Source organism: Populus alba, chromosome 10, assembly GCF_005239225.2.
Source record: "Populus alba chromosome 10, ASM523922v2, whole genome shotgun sequence".
NCBI classification, from domain to species: Eukaryota; Viridiplantae; Streptophyta; class Magnoliopsida; order Malpighiales; family Salicaceae; genus Populus; species Populus alba.
In genome coordinates this window covers 16637999-16662038 of record NC_133293.1, presented here as the reverse complement: position 1 = coordinate 16662038, position 24040 = coordinate 16637999, and the positions used below count along the sequence as shown (strand labels likewise).

At 35.5% G+C, this 24040-nt stretch overlaps 2 protein-coding genes across 6 annotated transcripts; one reads left to right on the top strand and one right to left on the bottom strand.

Annotated features, from left to right (window-relative positions):
• The first annotated feature begins 676 nt into the window (after nt 1-676).
• LOC118043078 (uncharacterized) lies at nt 677-8932 on the top strand. Of its 2 annotated transcripts, none has more exons than XM_073412170.1 (13): nt 677-827; nt 2332-2535; nt 2875-2925; nt 3570-3703; nt 3807-3923; nt 4060-4179; nt 5119-5222; nt 6083-6252; nt 6561-6614; nt 7582-7691; nt 8107-8220; nt 8326-8451; nt 8537-8932. In XM_073412170.1, the coding sequence occupies exons 2-13, from the start codon at nt 2359-2361 to the stop codon at nt 8562-8564; spliced, it is 1305 nt and encodes a 434-aa protein (XP_073268271.1). In that variant the 5' UTR covers nt 677-827; nt 2332-2358; the 3' UTR covers nt 8565-8932. The 2 variants fall into 2 exon arrangements, with proteins under 2 accessions (XP_073268271.1, XP_034906797.1); XM_035050906.2 differs by having other exon boundaries at nt 689-899.
• Nucleotides 8933-10463: 1531 nt separating this feature from the next.
• LOC118043076 (uncharacterized) lies at nt 10464-23776 on the bottom strand. 4 transcript variants are annotated; one of them, XM_035050900.2, is made up of 12 exons: nt 23616-23776; nt 21649-22863; nt 14364-14644; nt 13776-13877; nt 13463-13678; nt 12958-13059; nt 12729-12816; nt 12571-12632; nt 12065-12189; nt 11642-11687; nt 11481-11557; nt 10464-11399 (listed from the first exon to the last, which is right to left on the bottom strand). In XM_035050900.2, exons 3-12 carry the CDS (start codon nt 14550-14552, stop codon nt 10934-10936), a joined length of 1473 nt encoding a protein of 490 aa, XP_034906791.1. In that variant the 5' UTR covers nt 14553-14644; nt 21649-22863; nt 23616-23776; the 3' UTR covers nt 10464-10933. The 4 variants fall into 4 exon arrangements, with proteins under 4 accessions (XP_034906791.1, XP_034906794.1, XP_034906788.1 ...); XM_035050903.2 differs by having other exon boundaries at nt 12571-12614; XM_035050897.2 differs by having other exon boundaries at nt 12571-12816.
• Between the last annotated feature and the right edge of the window lie 264 nt (nt 23777-24040).

The window sequence follows — 24040 nt, the reverse complement described above, 5'->3', positions numbered from 1 at the left end:
TATCTTCATAAGAAAAAGAGTATTTTCATTTGATAGATTGTAAAGAATGGTAACGCCTTTTCATTTTTCTTCTGTTAATTCTTCTTCAAATCAAAGAAACTTTATGCATGTTTATTTGTTCATGACTTCTACCAGGTTTCATTTTACATGGACTAGCGCATAATGGGCAACTGTTTTTATTTTTTTTTTTGTTGCCAAATAATGCATTTTTTCTTTAATTTAATTATTGAAATTAATAAATTACAATAAACATACCATGTCATAGATTTTCTTTAAAATTATAAAAAGATTTATTTAGAAAGTGATCCAATGATAAAATTAATTGAGGTACATTTAAATTGACCGAATATTTATGTTAATAAAAATAAAAAACTGCAAAATAAATTAATAACACGCATGTAATAATTGTTTTTTCAACACAATTAATAAGGAGTACTATGGATAATTTATGTGAACCCCACACAATTAATCGCCAAGTGTCAATCACACGCAGAAAGAGAGAGAAAACAAGCTGGCTATTGCCAAGTGTCCTTCTCTCAAGAATCACCTCCTCTGCATGCAACGAAACACAACAGCAATTATCTGGCCACCCAAAAGGGAAAAAAAACAAAAAATGTCCAACACACACAGAGACACAAAAACGAGAGGGTGACAGAGAAGGCTATATATATATATTTAGGGATGGATAAATTCCCGTCAACAATGGTCCACCCAGAGTCTTTCCATACCCTCTCTTGATCCTCTTTCTTCTTTTCATTTTTTTCGCCGTTCCCTCTTGCTTTCCGTTCCAAAACAAAAACAAAGGGAAAAGAAATTAACATCTTCAGGTAGATTTATTTTCCATTCTCTTTGTTTTTCCCGAACACAAGAGAAGGGGGCCTCTGACTTTGAGCCAGCTTGTACGTATAATTAATATTTGTCTCTCTCCCTCCACTGTGATTTCATCGTGAATGATGGATATAAGGGCGTGTTTCATTATCTGGGTTCTTGTCTTTCTGTCATTCTCATTTCGTAATCTTGAATTTTTTTCCCTTCTCTCTTCGCCTTTCATATATATATATATATATATATATATATATATATATATAGATATTTGGGATCGGAGATTTTGCTAATTTCTTTTATTCATATTATGTGGAATTTTGAAAGTTGTTGTATGGAATTGAAGAACACATAATTTGCATTGGGCCGGGTGCTGTTTTGATTTATTATAAACGTAAATGGCTATAACTTTACTGGCTAATTGCAACGAATTGTTAGATAGTTGCAGGAAATGTAAGGGGACCGTTTTGTTTTGAATGACATTAGAAAAAAAGAAAGAAGGGGAAATGGAACAATTTCAAATAAATGGAAATGCACTTCCAATTAATGCACCTCATTAATTCTTTTCATCACATGCAATGCAACATTGTCTTGGTTGTTAGTTTATGTCTGGTTTCAAAGATGAGGATTCGTTGTTTCTTCTCCTCGTGAGCCATTAGGCCTTAAATATTGTATTTGAGATTTCGTTAGGCGACATCTGTGGTCGTTAGGTCTTTGAATAGTTGATATATCCAGTGAAAAATCATTATTTTTTTGCCAATTTGATTTGGGAATTGCCCAAGTAGACCTTTTTTTATTCTTAAAAAAAATTCCCTGGCTTGTCCACATTTCTTGCATATTTAGAATGTGAAATGAGTGCTAAATACACATATGACTACGAAGCATATCATAATGTCTGGGCACTGGATGTCTATTTCTCCCCCCAGCATTTTCTGTTCAAACATTTCAATGTACTGGAACTTCATCTATTTTTCTTTGGTGAATTAGCTTTCAAATGCCAGATAAACGTTTGGTTACATTCGAAAGAATAGATTGATGAACTGAATGCTAGACTCACATGGTATTGATATTGGATGCGTATTAGTTATTTTTATGCCACTGGTATCGGAATTCTACAAGCCTTATCGCATGTCAAGTTCTCCAATCAATTTTCGTTTCTCCATTTCTGGGGTGAGGTGTTTCTAATGTTTATGGCACTTCTAGATACCTTAAAAATTAAGTTGCAACCTGCTTCTTAGATCTTGTTCTGTTAAGTGGAGCTTTGTTTTGAGGTCATGCTACGATGTTATACTTGTATTTCATGCAAGCGTGTAAATCAAGTGTGCCAGAAATAATCTAACAACAGCATAATTACAAACTTTTTCTTGTTATTTACATGTGTTCCTTCCTCTTCGGAAGCTCCAGCTTCAGCACAGCAGCTATTGCCTTTTAGATAGAGAATTTTTCAAATTCGTCAACATAGTTTCTTTTGATGTAATAATTGCACCTTGAAACTCTCTTTGTTGATAGATGCCATCTTAGCACAAAGGCTCCAGGATGGCCACCAGCTTTGATTATTGGAATGACTGCGTTGATGTCCAGGACTTGGAAGCAATGTGGCAGGAACCTGAAGTTAGCACTGAATGGTTAGATGCTGGAGAGACTAAAGGAAATAAAGTTCACCTTTCACGGGATCCCGATGGAGAGCCTTATTTGACGCAGACTGAGATGAAGGTAAAATAATCCTTCATCTACTTCAAAGACAACTGTAGATGCTTTGTATTGTATTCATCAAATTGACACGTATAAAATTATGCAATCCACTCGCTAATGAAGTAATCAATTCAAGCAGTACCATAATGATAATTTCCTTTCATCTTTTTAAATCTTGGGGAGCTTGAAACATAGTTGCCTAATCGTGTTTGCTGCTAATTTTACCTGTTGCCTTTCTTGTCTTTTACTTCTCAAAAATTTGAAGCATACAAGTTTGGATTTGATGGGTTCTTAGATGCAAGCCATATGCTCTTGATCTTGTTATCTAATCGTACCTTTCATTATTTTGTATTCCTTCAGGCTGTAGCTGATATCATTGTCCGAAGACATTTTGATTCACAGATACAGCCGGTATGCCCTCATCAACTACTTCTTTTAACTCTTATTGCTCAGAAAGAGGCTAAAGGCGGGTAATGGTTACCGATATACTGACCGAAACAACTTATAAATCCGCTAATTGGCAAAAGTCTTCATGAAAACCATCAAATTGGGACCCAGCTCGTTGGTCCGAGACACAGAGAAGCCACACTCTTTTTACGCCATGCCTGCATCACTTTTATAGCTTGTAGCATAGTAAAGAAAGTAAATAGCTTCTACACAAAGCTACTGACACATGGACATGACTTGGTCATATATCAACCTAGGTGTTAAGATTGGTTGGTTCAACTGAAAAAACCATCATTGATATCTATTTTTTGTTCTATTCCAATCATCCTTAAAATATGTTGTCAATGGACCAAATGTTGAGTGAATAATATTTTCTGTTTCAATTGCTGCAAATTCAGTTAACCTTTTGTTTCTTCTTGTCGCTTTTCCTGGGATAGATACGCAGAAACCAACACCTTAGTTATCCGCATACTGCTTTCTGAACAAACTTTTGGTTCCGGGAAGAATTGTGTGACCCCGTAAATACACTTTAGCAACGTTAATGAGTAATTAAGATTTAAGAAGCTAACTGCTCGGTTCTATTTTGCATCCATTCCCCGTGTCTGCAGGACATGATATGTGCTGTAGCTGAACTTGCAAGTGATAGACAGCCCCTCTCTACACGGTGGTATGATAAGAAAACTAAGGAGACAGCCCTGGGGATCATGCAGATTTTACCAAAAACAGCAGAGTGGCTGGTCAGGTACCAAATACATGTTCTGATTTTTTCGAGCTACTTATTAACCATCTCCTTTTCTGCTGGTTTTATTTTGGCTTGCTGAAGTTATAACTGCATCGTGCTGCAGGGACTTGGGTTATCAGGCATATGAAGTAGAAGGGAATCCAGATATTCTATATCGACCTTTTGTTAGCGTCTATTTTGGTGCTGCTTATATTAAATGGTTATCGAACTTCGAAGAAGAGTGAGTTATCGATCAGAGACACCATTGGTTCAATCTTGAGTTTATTTGTATTGAAGCAAACGTTGTATTGTGATTGACAAAGCTTCTATCTTGAGTTTTATTAATTTAGGAATTTAACTTTCAAGGTCTTTTGCAGAGACAGAAGTGAAGAGTTCGTAGTTAGGGCGTATAATGGTGGTACTAAAAAAGCAACTCACAAATCAACTTTGCAATATTGGAAACAGTACCTTTCAGTCAAAGAAAGTCTCCCATCCAGGTGATTTTTTTTTGCGGTTTGATGATAGTTTGTGAATTATACAAGCCCTGCATTTCTCTTTTTCTTCTCTACCCCTTTATTTATTATCTTTTATTTCTTCTCACTTGACTTTGGAATCCAAGTAGTTCCAAAATTGTTTTCTAAACAGTTTCAAAAGGTGAATTGGAAATCCCAACACACTCATCTGCTTGAGAACTTTTGTTTTTACTGAACTTGCTACAAAGTCCTTGCTTGGAGTTGTCTGAATATCTCCTTTTCTTTTTTGATATGTGGCAAATTTGTGTTTTCCCCACAATTTTCGATATGAATGTCTGTTTGTTTTGTCAATTCTATTTATCTAAATTGCGAAGATCTTCGAAACATATCGGGAAATGTGCAACTGTATTGTATGGTTCTGCAAATAGTGCAACCTCTAAAGTAGTTGTGGGACTGTGAAAAAACTTTAGCTTCCTCTGTTTCACATTTTTTATTGTAACCCATACTTCTCGTTTACTAAATATATCAGTGACAAGATAAATTTTACAATTGCATTAGCAAGATAAATTTGATGTTTGGCCTAGATGCATGATTTGCAATAACTTTACAGGTTTTGTGCTCGAAAGGTTGTTCCACGGCCCGTGCCTTTGTTATTTGACTTCTATCACCACCGTAGTCTATTTAATGTGACATGAGTCCCCTGCCACCTACACTCAGGAACAGCAGTACCTGCATTTTCTGTTTGTAACTTGTAGCCCAACACTATTTATAGCCATTCCTTGTACATCCTAGTTTACTGCTCCCGAGGCTTGTGGTTACAAATCACAGAATCAACCCTGACTTGTGAAAAAGGTTGCAATACCATGACTGTTACTAATTTTAAAAAGCAGGATCCAGTGCAACATTTTAAAAGAATACATACATTATGTTTGATATTGTGTGAACTGTATTGTCATAATGCAGAAGATTTGTCGATGAAGGTCCTTCAGTAAACAATGCTCATTCTTCAACTGCTCAAGCTGCACCTGCTACACAAAATACAAATGCACCTTCTTCAGAAAAAACAGGTTGTACTTTTACCACTTAAGATTACTTGCAATTGCATTCAGTGTCTTCATGAGGCTTGGATTAGGCTCAACAAATTCTCAGTTCTCATCTAATTGAATGACTATGAATCTACTGCCAAGGTGCCAGAATCTTGTTTGAATAACAGATCAAGGTCAAATGCAACTCAAGCTAAACTTTTTAGGAGATTGTACAAAGGGTATTCAAAATCCTAACAATTTTTCCTACATAAGCATGTACTTTTGTAGCCTTGTGATCCTTATATTAATCTTTAGGCTACTCAAGAAACTGCCCATTCAGAACCTTCAGGGGTGCTTATGCCTCAGTGGAAGTATATTTTGTATAGATTTTTGCTTACAGAATGTACAATTACTCGGGAAAAGAAAATAAGTGTAAACATTCACTTACCGAATGAATTAAAGGTCTTTTGATATTTTCCAGTCTTCATATGCATGGGGTGTCACTTTTCTCTTTTGAACTTGATTTACCTCACAATTTTGTGATATTTTTTAGAGCATATCATTACTCAATAACAAGAACGTATTTCTCTAGTGGAGCATATGAAATTGACAAGCTAAGAACAATTACTATTGCAGTTGACTTGGTCAATATCGTTTTAGTTGAAATGGTGGTGTAATTGAACATAAGATGGTATCTTTGTTGTTATGAAGTCACATGGAAAGATACATCTTGAGTAGAGATCACGCCAATATGCTATAAAACTTATTATCTTATTTATATAGACACTATTAATCGACTACCCTGAACGGGGCCAAGCTCTCCTCTTTTCCAAGTTATTTCTTAAAAGATATTTTGGTTTCATTCAGTTGTTAATTTACCTGTTGCTGCTTGGAGGAAACAGGTGTTGATTATATATATTGGGACTCTAAAGCTTCCCCAGAAGAAATGCAAGAGATGTGGAGTCGTTCTGAAGTTGCAAAGGAGTGGACGAAATCTGGAGAAAAAAGAGGAAAGGTGCGCTTTTCACATGACAAGGACATGAAACCATATCTATCTCGGGTAGAATTGAAGGTATGAATGAAGACGTGAAAATTCCTTTAATTATTGCCATACAATAATAATCTTACCTTCAAGTAACTTCCATTATTCTCGTATGGAATGCTAATCACTTTAGCATATTGGCCTATGGCTCAGCAGGAGTCTAAAACCAAAAATTTACAGATAGCCTGATAGAGCACGGAGCTTTCATGTTATATATCATCTGTATGGTTGTGATATTAAAAGTATCATATCATATCATTGATGAAAGCTTCTCTCACATGTTAACTTAAAATAATTTTATAATGATCTGTCAAATCACCAATACTGACTTCACGCAGGCAGTTGCAGACATAATTCTTTCAAAACACTTCAGTACAAGGGGAGTTAAACCTGTGAGTATATATCCTAGCTAGTAAAAGTTCCTTTTTTTCTGTTAAAAGATGCTACTATGTGGCCAATTCATATTTCCTTTTCTTTTCTGTGTTTCTGTTCTTCTCTTTTATTTCCAATTCTTAGAGGTGTTTACCAATAGTTATTCGCTTTTGCCACCTGGCAGAGAGGATGATCCCACATTCATTCGCTAGTTATTGTGATACGAGTTTGCGTTAGGAAATGACTCCTTTTCTGTTGGAGGCTCTAGCAAACCTAAATGACGGTACATGCAATCTGTCCCTCCTGCTGAGGCATTTGTGTCATGTAGATTGGACGCATCCAAAGTCGCAAAATAATTAAGAAAATCTAGTTCAGATAGATGGCAAGGCTGATGTCTATTGGAGAGCTGGCATCTTACGACTAGGTTGACTCTTATGTCATGTGCTACTTTATAGCGTATAAGCTCCACTAAAAATGTTTGAACTCATTCAGATTAACAGCAAATACTTTGTCCAGTATTGCTCTATAAGGGTCTTTAAAGAAGAGAAATGGAGTAAACTATTTTTTTTTTCTGACCAATAAGATGGTGGGAGTGGATATATGATCTTAAATCACACGTCTGTCTTCTCTTTTGCTCTTAGTTTCTTGGAAACAATGGATAATGTTACAAGCTTGTGCTCAATATGTGATTTTTGCCTAGGTTTGACCTAACAGTAGTGGTTTTACCTGAGATTTTATTCCTAGGGGATATAGTATTAGATAAAACTGATCTGCTAAGGTAGAAAATCTTGCTTTCCTAACCAGATTTGAAAATTATCCTGAGATTTGAGTGGTTTACAAGGTTATTAAATATTCTCATTTCTATTATGGTTTGTTTCAGTTCTTGAAAATTCTATCCTTGCCTAAATTTCCATTTTTCGTGAACTTGTCCCCTGCTCAATATTTTTGTCTTGTTTTCTTCTTCCTTGATACCTATTTTCTGCACAGTCAGTCATTTGTGCTCTTGCTGAGATGGTGAGCATGCGTTTCGTGAATGGGGTTGGACCGCGAATCGGATTAATGGGAATCGACTACTCTACAGCTTTCTGGCTTTACATGTACGCAAATACTGGAATGAATTTTTGAAATTCTAGGTTGTATAGGGTAACATATACCCTTTTTTTTTTTTTTTTATCAAAATTTACACATGCATTTGACTTTTTGATAAAAACAAATTAAACAAGTTTGGATGCTGCATTTTGATTGATTGCCGAGGCTGTTCCATGGAGCCTGCTCTCATTTTTCCTAAGCAATTTGATTCTTATGAAAGTGGAATCTTTTTATTCAAACAATACCTATTGTGATCGAGTTTTAACAAAATACGTAAGGATTTTGAGTGCAAAACTATTTAAGGCTCCCAGCGCCAAATATATACAATGTATTTTTGAGATAGACCTTTTCATTGGTGTCTGGTTTTCTATTGTTTCTTAAGACCATCGCTAAAATGTGCTTGTTATTTCTCTTTGCACTCAGGGAATTGGGTCACAGGGCTTACAGATTAGATTTCGCTGGTGATCTGACCAAGCCATTTGTGTCTATGTACTTTGGTGCAGCCTATTTGGCCTGGTTATCGGAATATGAAGGGAGGTGAGTTCGATAACCATGAAATCTGAATTGTAGTTGGTCTCGTATTGAGTAATCCTTCGTGATAGATTGTGTCCCATCCATTAATAGTTGTAACTTGTTAAACAGGGAAAGAACTCCACAATTTGTCGTTCCAGCTTATCTTTCTGGGCCAAAGAACGTGAACCATCAAGAGACCGGTCCCCTCTGGCTTAAATTCGAGCAAGCTTTGAGCAATTATGAAGACATGAAGAGGTACTTCCTGCTCATTTGCGCATATTCAAGTGGATAAATCTCTTTTTTTCTGTATAACTGATCGAGTTCATCTTTGCCTTCACAGGGATCCTGGAAATTGCACCATCCTGTAAGCTGACCAGTGAAGTGACGCCATCTTTCGAACTGTGCTGAGTGATGGATGTTACTGCTGTTATAGAAGAGCAACGAGATGAGTGAAAAGTTTATTTTCTTAACTCATTTACATTAGAAACTACGAGAGCAGATCCAAGCATTAGGGAGAAGAAAGGCTAGCTGTAGCTCCTGTCCCTTTACTGGTTTCCGATACACTGGATTGAGTAATCGAACAATCTTATATTATGTTCCGCTCCATCTTACAATTCCAATAACAGGGCATTAGGAGTCAAAGCTCGAGGCCCCCTCCAACATCATTTACCCATAGTAACTGTCTAAGCAAACTGCATCATGTGATTAAAGATGATTATTTATATTTTAACTTGCATATTATTATGCTTCAAATTCCAATTATCTCTATCCAGCTATGCCCCATCATCAGGGCTCATTTCTTGTGTACCGAGACGTCTCTTCTACTCAAGCCCTGTATCTTCTTCTGTTGACTCATCATCGACTGTGTACTCACTGGCATACATATCTATTATCTTCTGCGAATGCTAGAGAGACCCCCGTCTTATTCACAGTGACATGATCTTGAGAGTCTATTTCATTCTTCACCTTATCCTCACTGCCCAGGTTGATGTCCTCGTTGAACAGTGATCCCTTCCAAATGTTATCTCCCTGCACCACTGGAATAGCTAGAATTATCCCACCTCGAATAATCAACGAATCTGACACTAAAATCTTCAACATAATCATCACGTAAGGATGAGTAAGCAGAACGCCCAATAAATCATCACCATCAAATCGAGATGCATCAAAATGTACTGAAGGACCCTCATTCTGAATGAAGTTGTTCGGAATCTCATTCGCATGAGGAAGAAAACCACCTAAACCTTCATTATCCGTTCTGATACAGGAGTAATTTTTGTGGTTGGATTTAGTTTTTATCTAAAAAAATAATCAAATTAATTTTTTTTTAAATTAAAACTAGTTCAAACTGACCAGTTTCGGTTCGATTATTTTAGAATAAAAATTAAAACCCAACAGATTGGCTCGTATGATGCACCAGTGAAGTAGAGAGAGAGAGAGAGAGAGAGAGGAGGTCTAATGCAGCCTAATAGTAGAAACCCAAAAACCGAACTCTCCTCCACTTAATATTGAGGACCTTGTTGTAACACAATTTATGTTCCAAAATATTTTCACAAACTTCTAACTTTAATGATCTAAGTATCCCAGCCCGCCAAACTGGCTGCTTCTGTCAATGCCGCTTCCCATTTTTCCACCCTGTTGTATCCAACACTGTAACGGAGCTCATGTTTAGTAAATGCCTCTTCAAAACTGCCCTTCTGGCGCCGTACATCTGATGGATCAACATCATAGAATATAGGCAAAACCAATTGTCAAGAGCTTCTCCGACACTACATGATTTTCACGAGTCCATCAAGACACCATCTTGAAGCCGCATAGTGTCTTGAGAATACGATGATTGAAATTCTAGACTTTTGGATTGCTTGTATAAGTTCGGATGAGATTTCTTCTCCTCTTCGCAGTTCGTAGTTCATTATCGTCCCTGAATATGTTGATTCCGGCACCTTCTAAAGCAAAGTAACGGTGACCAAGTAAAGTTCTTGCGTGTCTTCACCTCAGAAGCTCAAGAACACATCATAGATCCAATGGCGGAAAGATGAGGAGGGGTAGGAGGATGATGCAGCCTGTCGAATATGCTGCCTAGGAATGCTGGATTAATATTAACAAAGTTTCGTACTTCAAAGTTTTTAGATAGTGACTAACACAATATACTGCTATGCCTGGTATGAGACGAAAGTAATAATACTAATAAGGAAACTGCTCGAGAGTGCCAGTGAGCCGAGATGGTGAAGGACACGGAGCAAGAAAGCGGTAATTTAGAACAGGTGGACAAACAAAGGTAAAATCTGTATTAAATCATACTAGGAAGTAGCAATCATACTAGGTTCCGCAAACAGAAATTCGTTTATTGAAATAAGTTTCTGTTTCTTTCCTTTTCTTTTTTCTAGCTCTATACAGGTTAAAAAACATACAAGAAACCAGTCAGCCCAAGAAAAAACAACCAAAGTAGCAGCTCACCCTGACGAAAATCCCGAATACCTTACCTATGTAACATCCTATTGACTACTCTCTTTCTTCAGATGCAACTTTCAGCCAACTGTCTGTCTGATATTTACCAAAAATAAAAAAGATAAAAACTGGGCATATGATGCTTTTTTTTTTGTCCCATCAACCCAATTTCTCTGTCCTGATTCCTGACTTCCAACCATCAAACATTATTGGCGATGGAAAGGGAAATTGACTCGACAATTTGTTTTTCAGTTGAAGGTATCTTTGTCTCTCTCCATGTAGCCTTTGCCTATTTTCGTAAAGGCTGTTTGTTTGTGGTTGAATACTTCGGCTGAATTTGATTCAAGTCCCTGATTGCAATGGAATCCGAACTAATCCCCCCCAGAAGAAGCGTTGGTTCATCTATCTTCACCTCCCCTGAAGAGTGTTGATCCTTGGATGATAGTGAGGTAGTTCCAGCTATCTGATGCCTGTCGACCTGTGGATTTCCATATTCTTCAAGGTTGAAGATTTGAAGTCTCTCTTTCATCCACCTTCGTGTTAAATGTTCTACAGTTTTACCCTTGAAAAAAAGCGATGGGTCCCTGAGCATTGCTTCCCAGTTTCCCTGCCCACGTCTTCGGACTCCCACCCAAAGGGAATCAAGCTCCACGTCCGACCAAGCATCTGGCACTTGTTCAATGGTTGCTGGACTGAGAATGGTACTATTGTTCCTCAGAGCAAGCTTTTGTTTCTGTCTTGCACGAAGCTTGGCACTATTTAAAAGAAAAGGTTGTTAAAATATACATATTAACACAATTAAATCACAGCTGTGCTCATTTGAAGTTTAGACTTACTCCTTTTCTTTCAGAGCTTTTCCAGCTTCTGTATATTCAGGCAGCCATGCCTGCTGTAATTCCCTCCCTCCAATATTCTACGTTGACATCATGTCAAGTAAGAGTCAATAAATACTCTTCAACAAATTAGAAATGGCCTGCAGAATGAGTTTTTCACATACCCGCTTGGACTTGTAATGACCCGTTGTTGTTTCCAGCATGACATCCCTGGCAAAAAATTTCCAAAGACATCATCCTATTAGTGAATTCATTGATCTAGCTATCTAATACAAACCTACGCACCTCCTCTTTTTTAAGTTGCTGTCATGACTTTCTTTTGTTAGTACTCCCTCTGTCACAAAGCATGTCCTGTCCTTTTTCATTTGGTTCCAAAGTATATGTCCACTACCAAATACTCGAAGCATCAATTCTTTTACTTCCCTATTTTGATTCTAACTAAAAACTTGGGTTCAAAGAAGACACTCTTTATGAGAAGAGAGAGATTACAATGCAGTGGTCTTGGTTTTGGTTATAGAGGTGGAAATCTTTCTAAGTTGTGAATTAACAGAAAAACAGATTATCTGAAGGAGTGAATTATTCATTACCTCAGAACCAAAAGCTTGTCACACTGATTCAAATTATCACTTGCTGGACAAATATCATTATTTGTTGCTTGGCCTAGGCATGCCATCATTTCCCCTTGCTCTTCTATTGGGTTTTTGTTGCGGGGCTGATAAAGGACAAACATTTCACCCATAAACAACCAAACAAATAAGACAGCGAATTGACAAAACAAAGATATAATGACACCACAATACAAAATAATATGCGTCTGTGTTGGCAGATAAGCATCTATGCAGCCTAGTGAGAACCTTTCATTGTTTCAACAATGCTAAACAAATCAACAGCATGTATTTGGGTTTGATTTCATGGGGTTCAAATATCAATTATCGGGGGGTTGGGTTTCATACTGTCACAAATTTTCACCTGGTTATGCAATACCACTCCCATTAAAATTAGGCAAGTTCTGAATTCCAACGATTTTGTCTCAAATAGTTGATGTTAACACTGAGTTGCCTTGGAATGATTGATGCAACATATGTACACTTACTGCAATAAGATCTTCACTTTCAGAAAGCCTGTCAGCCTTTTCACCTGACCAAAATTGAATGCCTGAGCCATCAAGCAAACTTGAAGTATTGATAACAGGTTTATCTGCACGATCTCCTTTCACCATTTCAGAAGAATCACAAACCCATGTTGATTTACCTGGATCAGTATCCGCTCCTTCTCTTATTTCATTTGCCCTAGTACAAGTTTCTGTTCCTTTTTCATCACCATCATGATTGAGAGCATTCTAGAACAGAAAAGGGAAGAAAGGAGCAAAGAAATGAAAAACATACTAGAGGAGATTAAAGATAGCTTGTCTTCTTGCATAATACCTAAAAACAAACAAATAAATGACAGATCTAGAAATAGCAATCCTGAAAATATTCACCAGCTGTTCTTTAGTAGGAACATATTTCTTGGATGTTCTTTCCATTAGATCCCCAGCCTCAGCTAAATCATATAATGATTGCAATGAACCAGCAGGAAGATTCTGCAACACAAGATTCGTACTTAGAAAAAAATGAAGTGGAGAAGAAGAAGAAGAAGAAGAAGAAGAAACAGCAGCTACTTATAAAAGGAAAAGTTAGGAAGAATAACATCATTCTAGCATGTTGTTAACTGTTGAATACATACATAACTTATAGCAACAAATACTTAGGTACCTCCTACAAAATGAAAAATGAGAGTAAATAATGAGAAATTTACATCATAGTGCCACCCCTCCCCTTTTCTCTCCCCTTAATGCCCAAGCCTTTTATTGCAAAACATCTAGGCATTACAATGACAATCTTTAACTATCCATAGCATGAGGTGAGATGAACTCCTTGATCATAGAAGCCAACCCAGACAAAAACCTGCATTATGCTTGAAAAAACATCAAAGGAAAAGGATACCTCATGGGCAAGAGATCCTGACTCTACAGGTGCAGGCAGATCTGATGACAACTCTAGTTTCTTCTTTATGTCTGAAGATAACAAATTATGAGAGAAGGCCTGCTTTGCATTGTTAGATGAGACATTTTCTTTGGAACTTTCAATACATAGCAATTGAGTCGCAGGATCAGCCTCGTTACAGCAGTTTGGACATTGCCAACTTCCAGGGGGGGTACACTTTGAGCATAAACAAATTATAACAAATATCAGTCTTTGTGATAATTAGAACATTGATCAAAGGAAAAGGGAAAACTGAGACATAAAATGTTTATACTTCAAGCGGTGGATTAAGGCACTGGAGGTGATAAGTGCATGGACAGACGTCACAGCAAAGCAATTCACCACCATAATCGCAGATCACACACTCATAGTAGTTCTGAAAACAAAAGGCAGACCAGAGCAGTGGGCATTATTGTGTGAGATAAACAACAAAAGCTAATGCAAATCCCATAAAAATACTTCTAACAAAGCAATTGACACTTTGAGTAGACAACTCTCTTCTTGACATTGCTGCATCAAGCTTATCAAATACCTAAACTAATCCATCAGCACTAAGTAAAATATTCTATATGCTTCTCGGAATCATCAAGAGCTTTTCCTTCTCTTTTTCTTTATTTCTTTTGAAAAGAAAAGGAAAATTAAGAGAAGAATGCCAATTGTTAACAGGAAGAGACCCTAACCAAACAAATACAATTCATGGCTCAGAAACAAAAATGATAACAGTAGCTCATATACTCTATGCTACATTGGCTTTTATATAACATAACCAACATCAAAACTAATTTAAAGAAAAGAAGAAGACAAACTAGAATTGGAGTCTCAAGAAATTTCTCATAACAAACCAAAGAAAAAGAAAAATCACCCCATCATCTCCTATTGGGCGTGGTGGCAAAATGGAAGTGGTGCTCTCATTTGCATCCCATGAACATGAAGCTAAAGAAACAACCCCGTAAGTGTTTGATTCGCTTCTTCCACATGGACGACTTTTCCTTTTGCGGTTCAAGCCCCCAAAACTGTCAATCATCTTACCTTTTCCAGCTGTTGGAGACATCCTTGAATATGTCTTCTTACAAGGCTTGGCAGAGCAACTAAATCAGAGCAAAGCTCCAAGGAAGTTCTGCATTATTCCCATACATTAAACGACTACAATCACATCAAACAAAAGAAAACAGAATTCAAACATCAATACTCCTAATCAGTATTGATACTGGTAAAGTAACAATTATGTTAGAAAGGGCAGATCTGGCCATTAGGTTTGCATTTAACAACTCAAACATTTTTAATCCCATGGACTAGAAATTGGCTTCCACCTTTAGCATATGCTCTTTAAAAGAAATTGCTACTAAAAGCCAGCACAGTCATAACTCAAGCACTACAAAATCTTTTCTTTTTGAGCAAACTATTTATTGCCTCAACATTCTACTTAAAAAAATTGGCAGCAGAGGATTAAAACATGACAACGATGCAATTTTTAGCAGAATCAAGAAAACAATAGCATATAAATATTGGGAAAAGTTGCATACATAAATGAATTGTGCACTTATGATTTAAAGACAGAGGTTGCCTAAAACTAAAGAAGCCTGGTAATAGAATTCCAAGGAGTGTAGAAATGAGTGGGTGAGAAAATAGGTATACAAAAAGAGAGTTTATAAGGGGAGAGTGTGGGCATATGTAGAGTTTGGAAGGTATTGGTGAGCTGTAGAGGTGACAGTTAGAAGCATGCAATTGAATGAAGAGTGACACATGGTGCTGGCTCAGGAATTTTATTTCTTCCTGAGTTATCTCCCTCTTCTTTCCTTGTTTACTCATTCTCTCCGTTCTTGCTTTCATTAATAAAAGAGAGCAAAACAGGAGGGTGAGAAAGAGTTTTACTTGTTTATTTTTGAGGAAGAGGTGGAAAGAAAGAGTTTCAGGCTTGATTTTGTAATGGGGAAAAACATTAAAAAAAATAGAGATTATAAAGGGAGTAATCACAATACAAATTATTGGTCGACATGCACTTTATAATGACAGAATAACATTAAAGATATTTAAAGTGAATGTACAAAATAAAGTACATTTTAGCATGATCTTCCATGTGGAAAAACTTTCAAAACTGAGCAAGGATCACGACTGATGCAGAAAAGGAGTAACCGTTTTCTGTTATTCGTTTCTTGTTATCCATGACCGTTAATAGACACAATCTCATTTGATTTGACCATAAACTTACCAACCATATTGCAGATTATTAAATGTAAGGACCATGTGGCTGATAAATATATAATACAAAAGAGTTTCATTGTCATTGTTTTTTGGTCAATTATTTACTCAAACAGATACATTGTAACATGCAATTCCGCTTTCAAAAATGATTGCATATAGTAGGAACACAGTTACAAAGTCACTAAACCATAAATTAAAGAGAAGTAAAGAAAATCAAATAATCGAAAAAGAGCTTGCCTCAATCAATAATTCTGTTGATGTAACAATTGCATAAGCAAAACTAATTCACTGTATCATGCTCTTAGCTTTTGCTAAAATGAAGTAACATGTAATTCTGGAATGAGTAGATTTTGCAGGCAACCCTCATTTAAAATATCACTAGACCATAAAATAAATAAAAAATCACATAATTTAGATAAAGTGCTTCTAAAAATAATTTCATTGCTGCACACATTCGTTGCATCACGCATTTAACAAGATTAGTTGTCCTTGCCATTCATACTAGTAATAGTTATACTTTCACATTTGAATAAGAAAATACCATTTATGTCTATCTGAGATATTAATTGTAGCCAGCTCATAACTTTCTTAGCCAAGTCAGATGGCTAAGAAAAATATATGAACCACTTTTCTGTATTTAGTTTACTAATTTGGAGAAGAGTAGCAGATACGGTCAGATCCAATAATAATCCCAATAGATTTTCTTATTTGAGTTTCCTATTTTGTACATCTTCAGTGATAATTTTGGGCTTGGGTCAATGAGTGGAATTTGGAGTTGCTGGTTTAGATTTTTTTTTATATAAAAAAATAGAGAAAAAAAAAAAAACAGAGTGTGATGAAGATGCTTACAATCAGTGTCTTTTCTTGAGCCTCACATATATACACAGAAATAGTATTTGGTAATTAGAAAATGGACACTGGGTCGCCATGGTGGCACACATAAAGTTAGAACATCCACTAAAACCATTTGATATAACAAATGCATCTTGCAGGGGAAAAAATATGTTTCCACAGCAGCAAATACTAAAACTATTCTATGGCCATAAAAGCAAGATATATGATTTGCATGATATATCATATCAGGCCACATGATTGCACAAGTCATCAATTTTGTTTTGCCTAAGTGGAGGTATCATCAAGGGTTTCTTGTCATGTAATGACTAATGCCTAGATCGCTGGTAAAATCAATTACACATTGCAAATTGGCACTAGAGCAGGACTTTAGCACTAGAGAAGGCCATCTCATAGACTCCCACAATTTATTCACTGGGTTCCATGAAATCCTAAATTTTCTGACGGGGTGATAAGATAAATAAGTCTAGAAATCTAAACTGTCTTTCTTGCTCAATCACAATGTGCACTCATTTTGAGCGAGGTGACTTTGCTGGGGTTTGCAAAAGCAGTGGCAAAAGAAGAAAAAAGAAAAATGTAAACAACAAACTGTTCTCCTATCAAGGGAGTTTGGCTCTTCAGGTCTTACAAATTTGAGCCCTTCAGCAGCAAGAAAATGTTTGGAGGCATTTTGATGACCATGAAGATGAAAAAAACATGCCTTATTGAAACTAATACTGCACATTCTCGGTTCATCTTAGAGAATCCCTCTTACTCACTTGAGCAACATGCTAACCACCAGTCCCACATACTGCATCTAGAAAATCCCTACAGTAACTATCCTTTCTCCAACCAATGTGACTGCATGTGTATGCATGCATTTCCACACAAATTTTTAACTAAAATGCTCCAATGATAGTGTGAATCTCATGAATCAATTGGCTAAGAAAAACCACATACCACAACATGCTAAGAATTGTTGATTTACTCCACTGGCTGGACCTTTTCTCCTAGCCATAACATCTCCCATATCTCAAGGATATAACTTCATAAACAAATGAACTCTTGAGAGTTCATGGAACCACTAGCTTTGTACTACTGGTTATGCTGGCAAACATACATCAGAGATGCTCACCGTTCACTATATCATTGGGATTACTGAGTACATTTATGTAAGAAAAAAATCATGGACATTCTTCATCTCTATCAATTGGTTTATTCCAAACTGCAAGTACAAAGAGTCACCAAAGCACAATCTGGCATGAATCACTTTATAAGTTACCTACCAATTCAGCCACAAAAGAAACAAATCATGGTTAAGATTTCAAGTCCTCACGGTACGAATTATGGTCATCATTGGAGTCAACATCTGTTCTTACTGCAGATACTTGTTCTACGAAAATCATATGTCTGTCCTTAATGCTATCCCATAAGAGGAACACTGAACTGTTTAGGATGAAGACCATTAAATTCCACAAACTTTCCATAAACCCTGGTCCTTGCTGCACAGGAATGGTGAATTATCTCTAAAAATAGGAATTTGAGACAAATTCCAGTCGCATTCTGATGTTAATTTCCGACATCCCATGCATCAGAAATTTATTTTCCTGCTGGTGCTTGGGGTATAGGAAATTATTCTCCCATTCATTTGACATTCATTTTCATCTTATTCTACTGTAAGTGATTTTCATCCGACAAGGCTTCCAAGCTGGGGAAGAGTAGAATTTGGTTCCCTCTCTTACTAACTCCTATACATCAGCCATCATTATGTTTCTTCTACATAAGATTTACATTAGCTACTTGCAATAATAAAGTGATTCAGCTATTGTGTCAAGGTAAAACATACCATGCAACCAGAGGTATTGCAGACAAAGCACATACTGGTGGGAGACATGGCAGCCACATTCAATGGGTAAATGGCAGGTGGCCATGTCCATCAGCATACAAGGCCAATATGTACAGAAAAACTCTAGGATCAAAATATTGCTAAATTACCAACATCAACATTGTTGCTCCAAATTTATATTTATAAGATACTAAACTAAAGGAGGGTCTCTTTAACTGTTCAATTACTGTTACTGAGTGGCTTTTTTTGAGGTTTTATATATTTTTCAGGGTATTTAAGAAGTTAGACTTTGTATATTGTTTCCTTTATTTCCATGTTTTTTTGCTATATTTACACTTCGATTCTATAGTGTTTTTTTATTGGGTGAGGAGTGAAAATGGACGAGATAAAAGGCAAGAGGAAGGTGTTGGCCACCACTTTTTTGGTGAGTTTCCCAATGAAAATGTGTCATTGTATTTCCCTTGGTCATTTAGTTGATTGATTCCCACCACAACTCATTGGTCCATGAAAAATGGAGATTTAAACCAAAAACAAATTAGTTTCAAAATTTTGGTTTGAATTTTTGGGGTTTTAAAGTTGATTAAAATGGAATATAAAGTTGTTAATGGGTATGTGGAGGTTGTGGGAATGATTTTGAGGTAAAAATAGTGATTGGAATGCCATGGCTGACAGAGGAGCTCGGTTTTCCAGTGATCGGGGGAGCACATTCAAGGGACAAACATGTCAAGACGACCTCTTCAATAAGAGTATAAAATAAAGACTACCTCAGCCAGCCAAGGCGCATGGACCTAGCTTGCCAAGCTATAACACCTACGCCTAGCACATGTTCGCCTAGAAACAACTTTTATTTCATTTCTTTCTTCTTCTTTTTTTCATGATTTGATTTTTTTTTTTTTTTTGCTCAAAATCAAGTTTCCTTAAATATAATGAAAAATAATCACTATTTTTTCAATTCTCCACGCAACCTTACAAAAATAATTAATGCCTAGAAACAACTCTTATTTAAAATTCCAAATTAGTATTGAAATCTATCATATATTTTAAATTGTTTCACTCGAAGACAGAGACAGAATGTGATAAATGAATTTGCATGACAAATTTGCATTAAATAAATAAAAAAACAAATTATAACAGCTTTATCGATCTTTTTTATTCTACCTCTTTGTGGAATTTATTTTTAATCAAATATTTTTTTGAGTTTCTTACTGATTCATATTTTTAAATAGTTTCTATTTTAGGCAATAATAATACAATCCAAATGTTGCGCAATGAGTAGGTACAATTAAAATATTTGAATCTTAATTCTTTTTAACCTTTATAACTTCTTTGTGGACAATAATTAAAACTATGATAATGTTTATAGAAATTCAGCAACTTCAAATATATGAGTGTATATTTCATGATATGAATTTTAAAATATAATAATATATATATAAAACTAATTTCTTCCGATTACTACTTGTATTATTCTATAACTTCACAAAAACATATATTCAATTAGAGGAAAAACCGTGGTGATTCTAATTTGTAATTTTTTTTATGAAAATTTGCCATTCAATTTTTTTTTTCTTTTTTTTGCTTTCTTGAGGAAATTTCCTTTTTAAAAAAATATCATTAAATTTTCTATATCTCTAGATTTTGAAATAAAGTTTTATTGAAATTGATTAGCTTTTCTTTTTTAAGAATAAATCACTTCGTAAGTGATAAATTATAATACAATATTGAATTTTTAAATAATAGTAACATAATTTTAAACATATATTTAATCTAAAAACTAAAAATATACTACCACTAATTTGTCCTCAATTTTAGGAAAACTTGACTTAAAACAAATAATAAATCATTAAAAAAAAGAATTCAAAATAACTACACTTAGCTATCTAATGAAAATAAAGGAAAAAAAAACAAAAATGAAAAGGGTAGTGTCCACATATTTATTTACTTCTCTATAAAGAAAAAGGATAAGTTCGCATATTTAACTTACTTCTTCTACATATAAACAACTTTTATCAAATTTAATTTAGATAAATTTTAATTTCAATCAGAATTAATTAGAAAAATAAGAACAAGTTTTGTAAATGGCATCTAAGTAATCCATGAGACCATTGTTAGGTATGTGACTAATTGTGTGTTTGGTAACGTGGAACCAGGTGTTTTTTTAATTGAAAATGCATCAAAATAATATTTTTTTTAGATTTTTTATTTTTAACATCGGCACATCAAAACAATCAAAAAGCACATAAAAAATCAATTTAATGTTTTTTTAGGAAAAAAAAAACAATTTGAAAAGCATTTTAAAAAATAAGTTCAACCACAAAAACAAACACTCCTTTATATTGCCATATTTATTATGGGTGTAGAATCCTTTCTTTTCATGAAAATTCTTTACTTGGATACCATTATTAGTGTAATTGATTTTTTACTCATTACTAGGTTGGCTTTCAAAGATATTGTGACAAAAGAGCGGATTTGTAGGGATTTAGTTTCTTTTCTTTTATATTAGGTTTCCTTTGGAAAGTTCTCTATTTTCTCTTATAAATACACTATCAAAGCCTCAAGCACACATGATAAAATCCCATTCATCAGTCCCAAAAACCATATGCATACCCATTTTATGATGATGAAAAGGGAAGGAAAAAAGGAATGGCGTGAAGAGGGGGGCGAAGAAGGTGCAAGAAAAATCATACTAGTTCAGGTATTTCTACACTAAAACTGACATTGATGTTTCTTCTTCTATCCATTCTTATTCTTCTTTTATGGGACCAAAAAAGGGTTCTTTGGGGGTTGGGGGCGAAACAACTACTATATGAAAGAGAAATTATTGTATATATTCCATAAAACTCACTTTCTAAAATGGCTTCCGTGAACTGAAGCATGCATAACCTCCTTTGTCTACGTGATTCATCCTGTGCATTTGTCAGATCTTAATATTTCCTACTTTTACATACTTTCATAGGGTGGGAGATATTTAGGAATGAGAATTTGAACCAAGAGCATGTTCATCATCAAAGATGAGTGGTCAAAACGAATAATAGAAAATGATGACAGTTGCATGATCACCTGCTAGAAACATCATTACATGAAGTAATGCCCGTTAACATGACAAAAAAAAGACCCAGTATGCAGCTTTGGTGGGAAATCATCGAGAATTTCAGAACTTTTAAGAAAAGAAAAACAATGATATGATGTGATAAAACAAAAGGGAGAAACAATAACAGCTGAAAGAAATTTAAACCAAAGCATTGAGTGTGAAGCAGAAATCTCATACCGATGCTTAATTTCCCCAGAAACCAAAGCCAAAATAAAACACAAGCTCCAAAATTTCAAAGACCAGATTGGTTGAGATTCCCTGAGAACCATTACTTCCTGGTTTAAGACTCAGTGTAAATCTTCCTTGAAGTCTTGCTCCGAAGTAAACATTGTTGCCTCTTTTGTTATACTATCCACACCTGTTGCTACTCACTGACAGGATCTTCAAACCTCCAAAGCCATGAATGTGCAGAATCTGCTCCAACTTTTTCCATCAATCTAACAATGTTTCTGAGGAGCTTCTCATGTCTAATCCTTTCCAGTAACCCCAGCCAAACTTATTATCACTCCATAACACAGAAGTCCGAAGATGATTATAGCATTCCAGAGTCATTCAATAAAACTCTCTCTAGAGATGCTTTCTCGTCACACCTCCTTGTAAGAGAAGTCAATCTCATGCAAGTTATCACATTCAACCAGACCTTTCTCATCATTGGAAGCTCGACCCATTTGAAGCAGGTTGAACCCATTCTCTCTGACCCAAAGGCAGTTGGACCCCATAGAATGGTGACTTGAACTATGTGTAAGAATAGGGTCTAACATGGTAGTCTCTCTAGCCTTATAAGTACCATGAAGCAATCTCAATGCATCTTAATTACTCCACCTGCCGTATCTTTGTCAAGATCATCCATATACAGTATCTTGCCTCTCCATTTACCAAACTTCTGCTATGAAGCCATTGAAAACTTCATTTCATAAATTCAAGAAAGTGCCAAATAAACTTTCTGTTCCTTGCATATCATTTAGAATTCTTCACTCACATAATTTATTTTCTCCATTGAAGAAGGATTTACATAGCTATCTTCCTCTAAACTGAAAGCAGCTGATACCCGGAAGATGGTAAGGTAGTCCTGGCTCACAGTTGATCCTTGGATCAATTGCATCCCTAGACATACCAGAAAGCGAGCAGGTTGATCCATGGTTGCCGAACTCTCCAGGGTTGAAGCCTATCTTTCTTCCACCTTTGCGCGAAGTCTTGTGCAGCCCCCAAGTGTTGCTTCCTGATTCCACTGCCCATGTCTTTGGACTCCAATCCGGAGAGAATCAAGCTCCTCTTCTAACCAAGCATCTACCAGGAATGCTATCAACATTGAATAGACAAGAAGCGTAAAGCAGAAGTCTTTCAATAATTGAAGAATCATGTGTCTCTTCCTCAAGGTACAGAATAGGTATTCTGCAAAGATATAACATTCCAATTTAAGCACTGCTTATTGAGAGTAAGACCAAAAATCAGAATCTGGAATTTCCCAGTCCAGGAGGTTGCGATATTTTACATCAGCTACAGAAAGAGTCGAAATGCAAATGTTGGCAAGGAATATGTATTGAAACATCAGAGTACCAATCTCTTGTGATCTTTCAAGTTGGGTTTTACAGGAAAGAACCTGAAAACAAATCAGGCGACTAAAAAATGTAATTCTTACACAAAAAAAGTGTAGTTGAAACCACATTGAAGTGCGAATTTCGCAACTTTTTTTTTTTTCAAAACTCCCACAGAACTTGCTATCTGCTAAACTCTGCATGCACTTATACTTTGCCTAAATGCTCTCATGTATTCCCTATTGATCTGTAATACTTTTTTAAGAAACCCCCTACTGTAAAACTAATTAGAATCTTATTGTAATTAATCGGAATTTCTATGATGCAACTAAATTAAGGATTCAGTCTCCCAAATTTACCTTCTCCAAAAATCACTAAAAAAATGCCATCTTGACTGTAATACAAAAACAAAAAAAATTGATACCGGTAAATTAAATAGGAATGTAGATACTAATAAAAGGCATTATTAACTATTAGGAATTCTGATTTTTGTTTCTTTCTTTCTGTTTTGTTGAGTAAAAATAGTAGTAAAAAAATTTCTTTATTTGCTGAGAAAATTAAAAAAATAATAAATTAGCAGAGCAGAAACCAAAATAGAAAATTACGTACCCACAAAAACAACAGCCTGATTCATAAATTAATTAATGATAAAGAATAGCTAGCCCCGAAATTCTGTGCTGAACGCCCTCAAATCAACTCTCTCTCTCTCTCTCTCTCTCTCTGGCTTTTATTTTCCTTTTCTTACTAACTACAAAGCTTCCGACTTATTTGAGCTTTTTTATCCTAATTTAATTTTATAGTTCGTTCGGGTTTGGGCTTTTCGTAATTAATATTCTGGGCTCTGTGCTTTATATATAAGTTATAGATTGGGCTGCAGCCTACATAGATCCATTTCTTTATGATAATCATAAGATTGTGTTGCTGTTTCGTTTGATCGCTCCTTCACCGGGACTCTTATTTATTCATTCACTTACTATAGTGAATTAATTATTAGATTAATTTTGAATTGCGAGATCCGAAAACAAGTCCGAAAA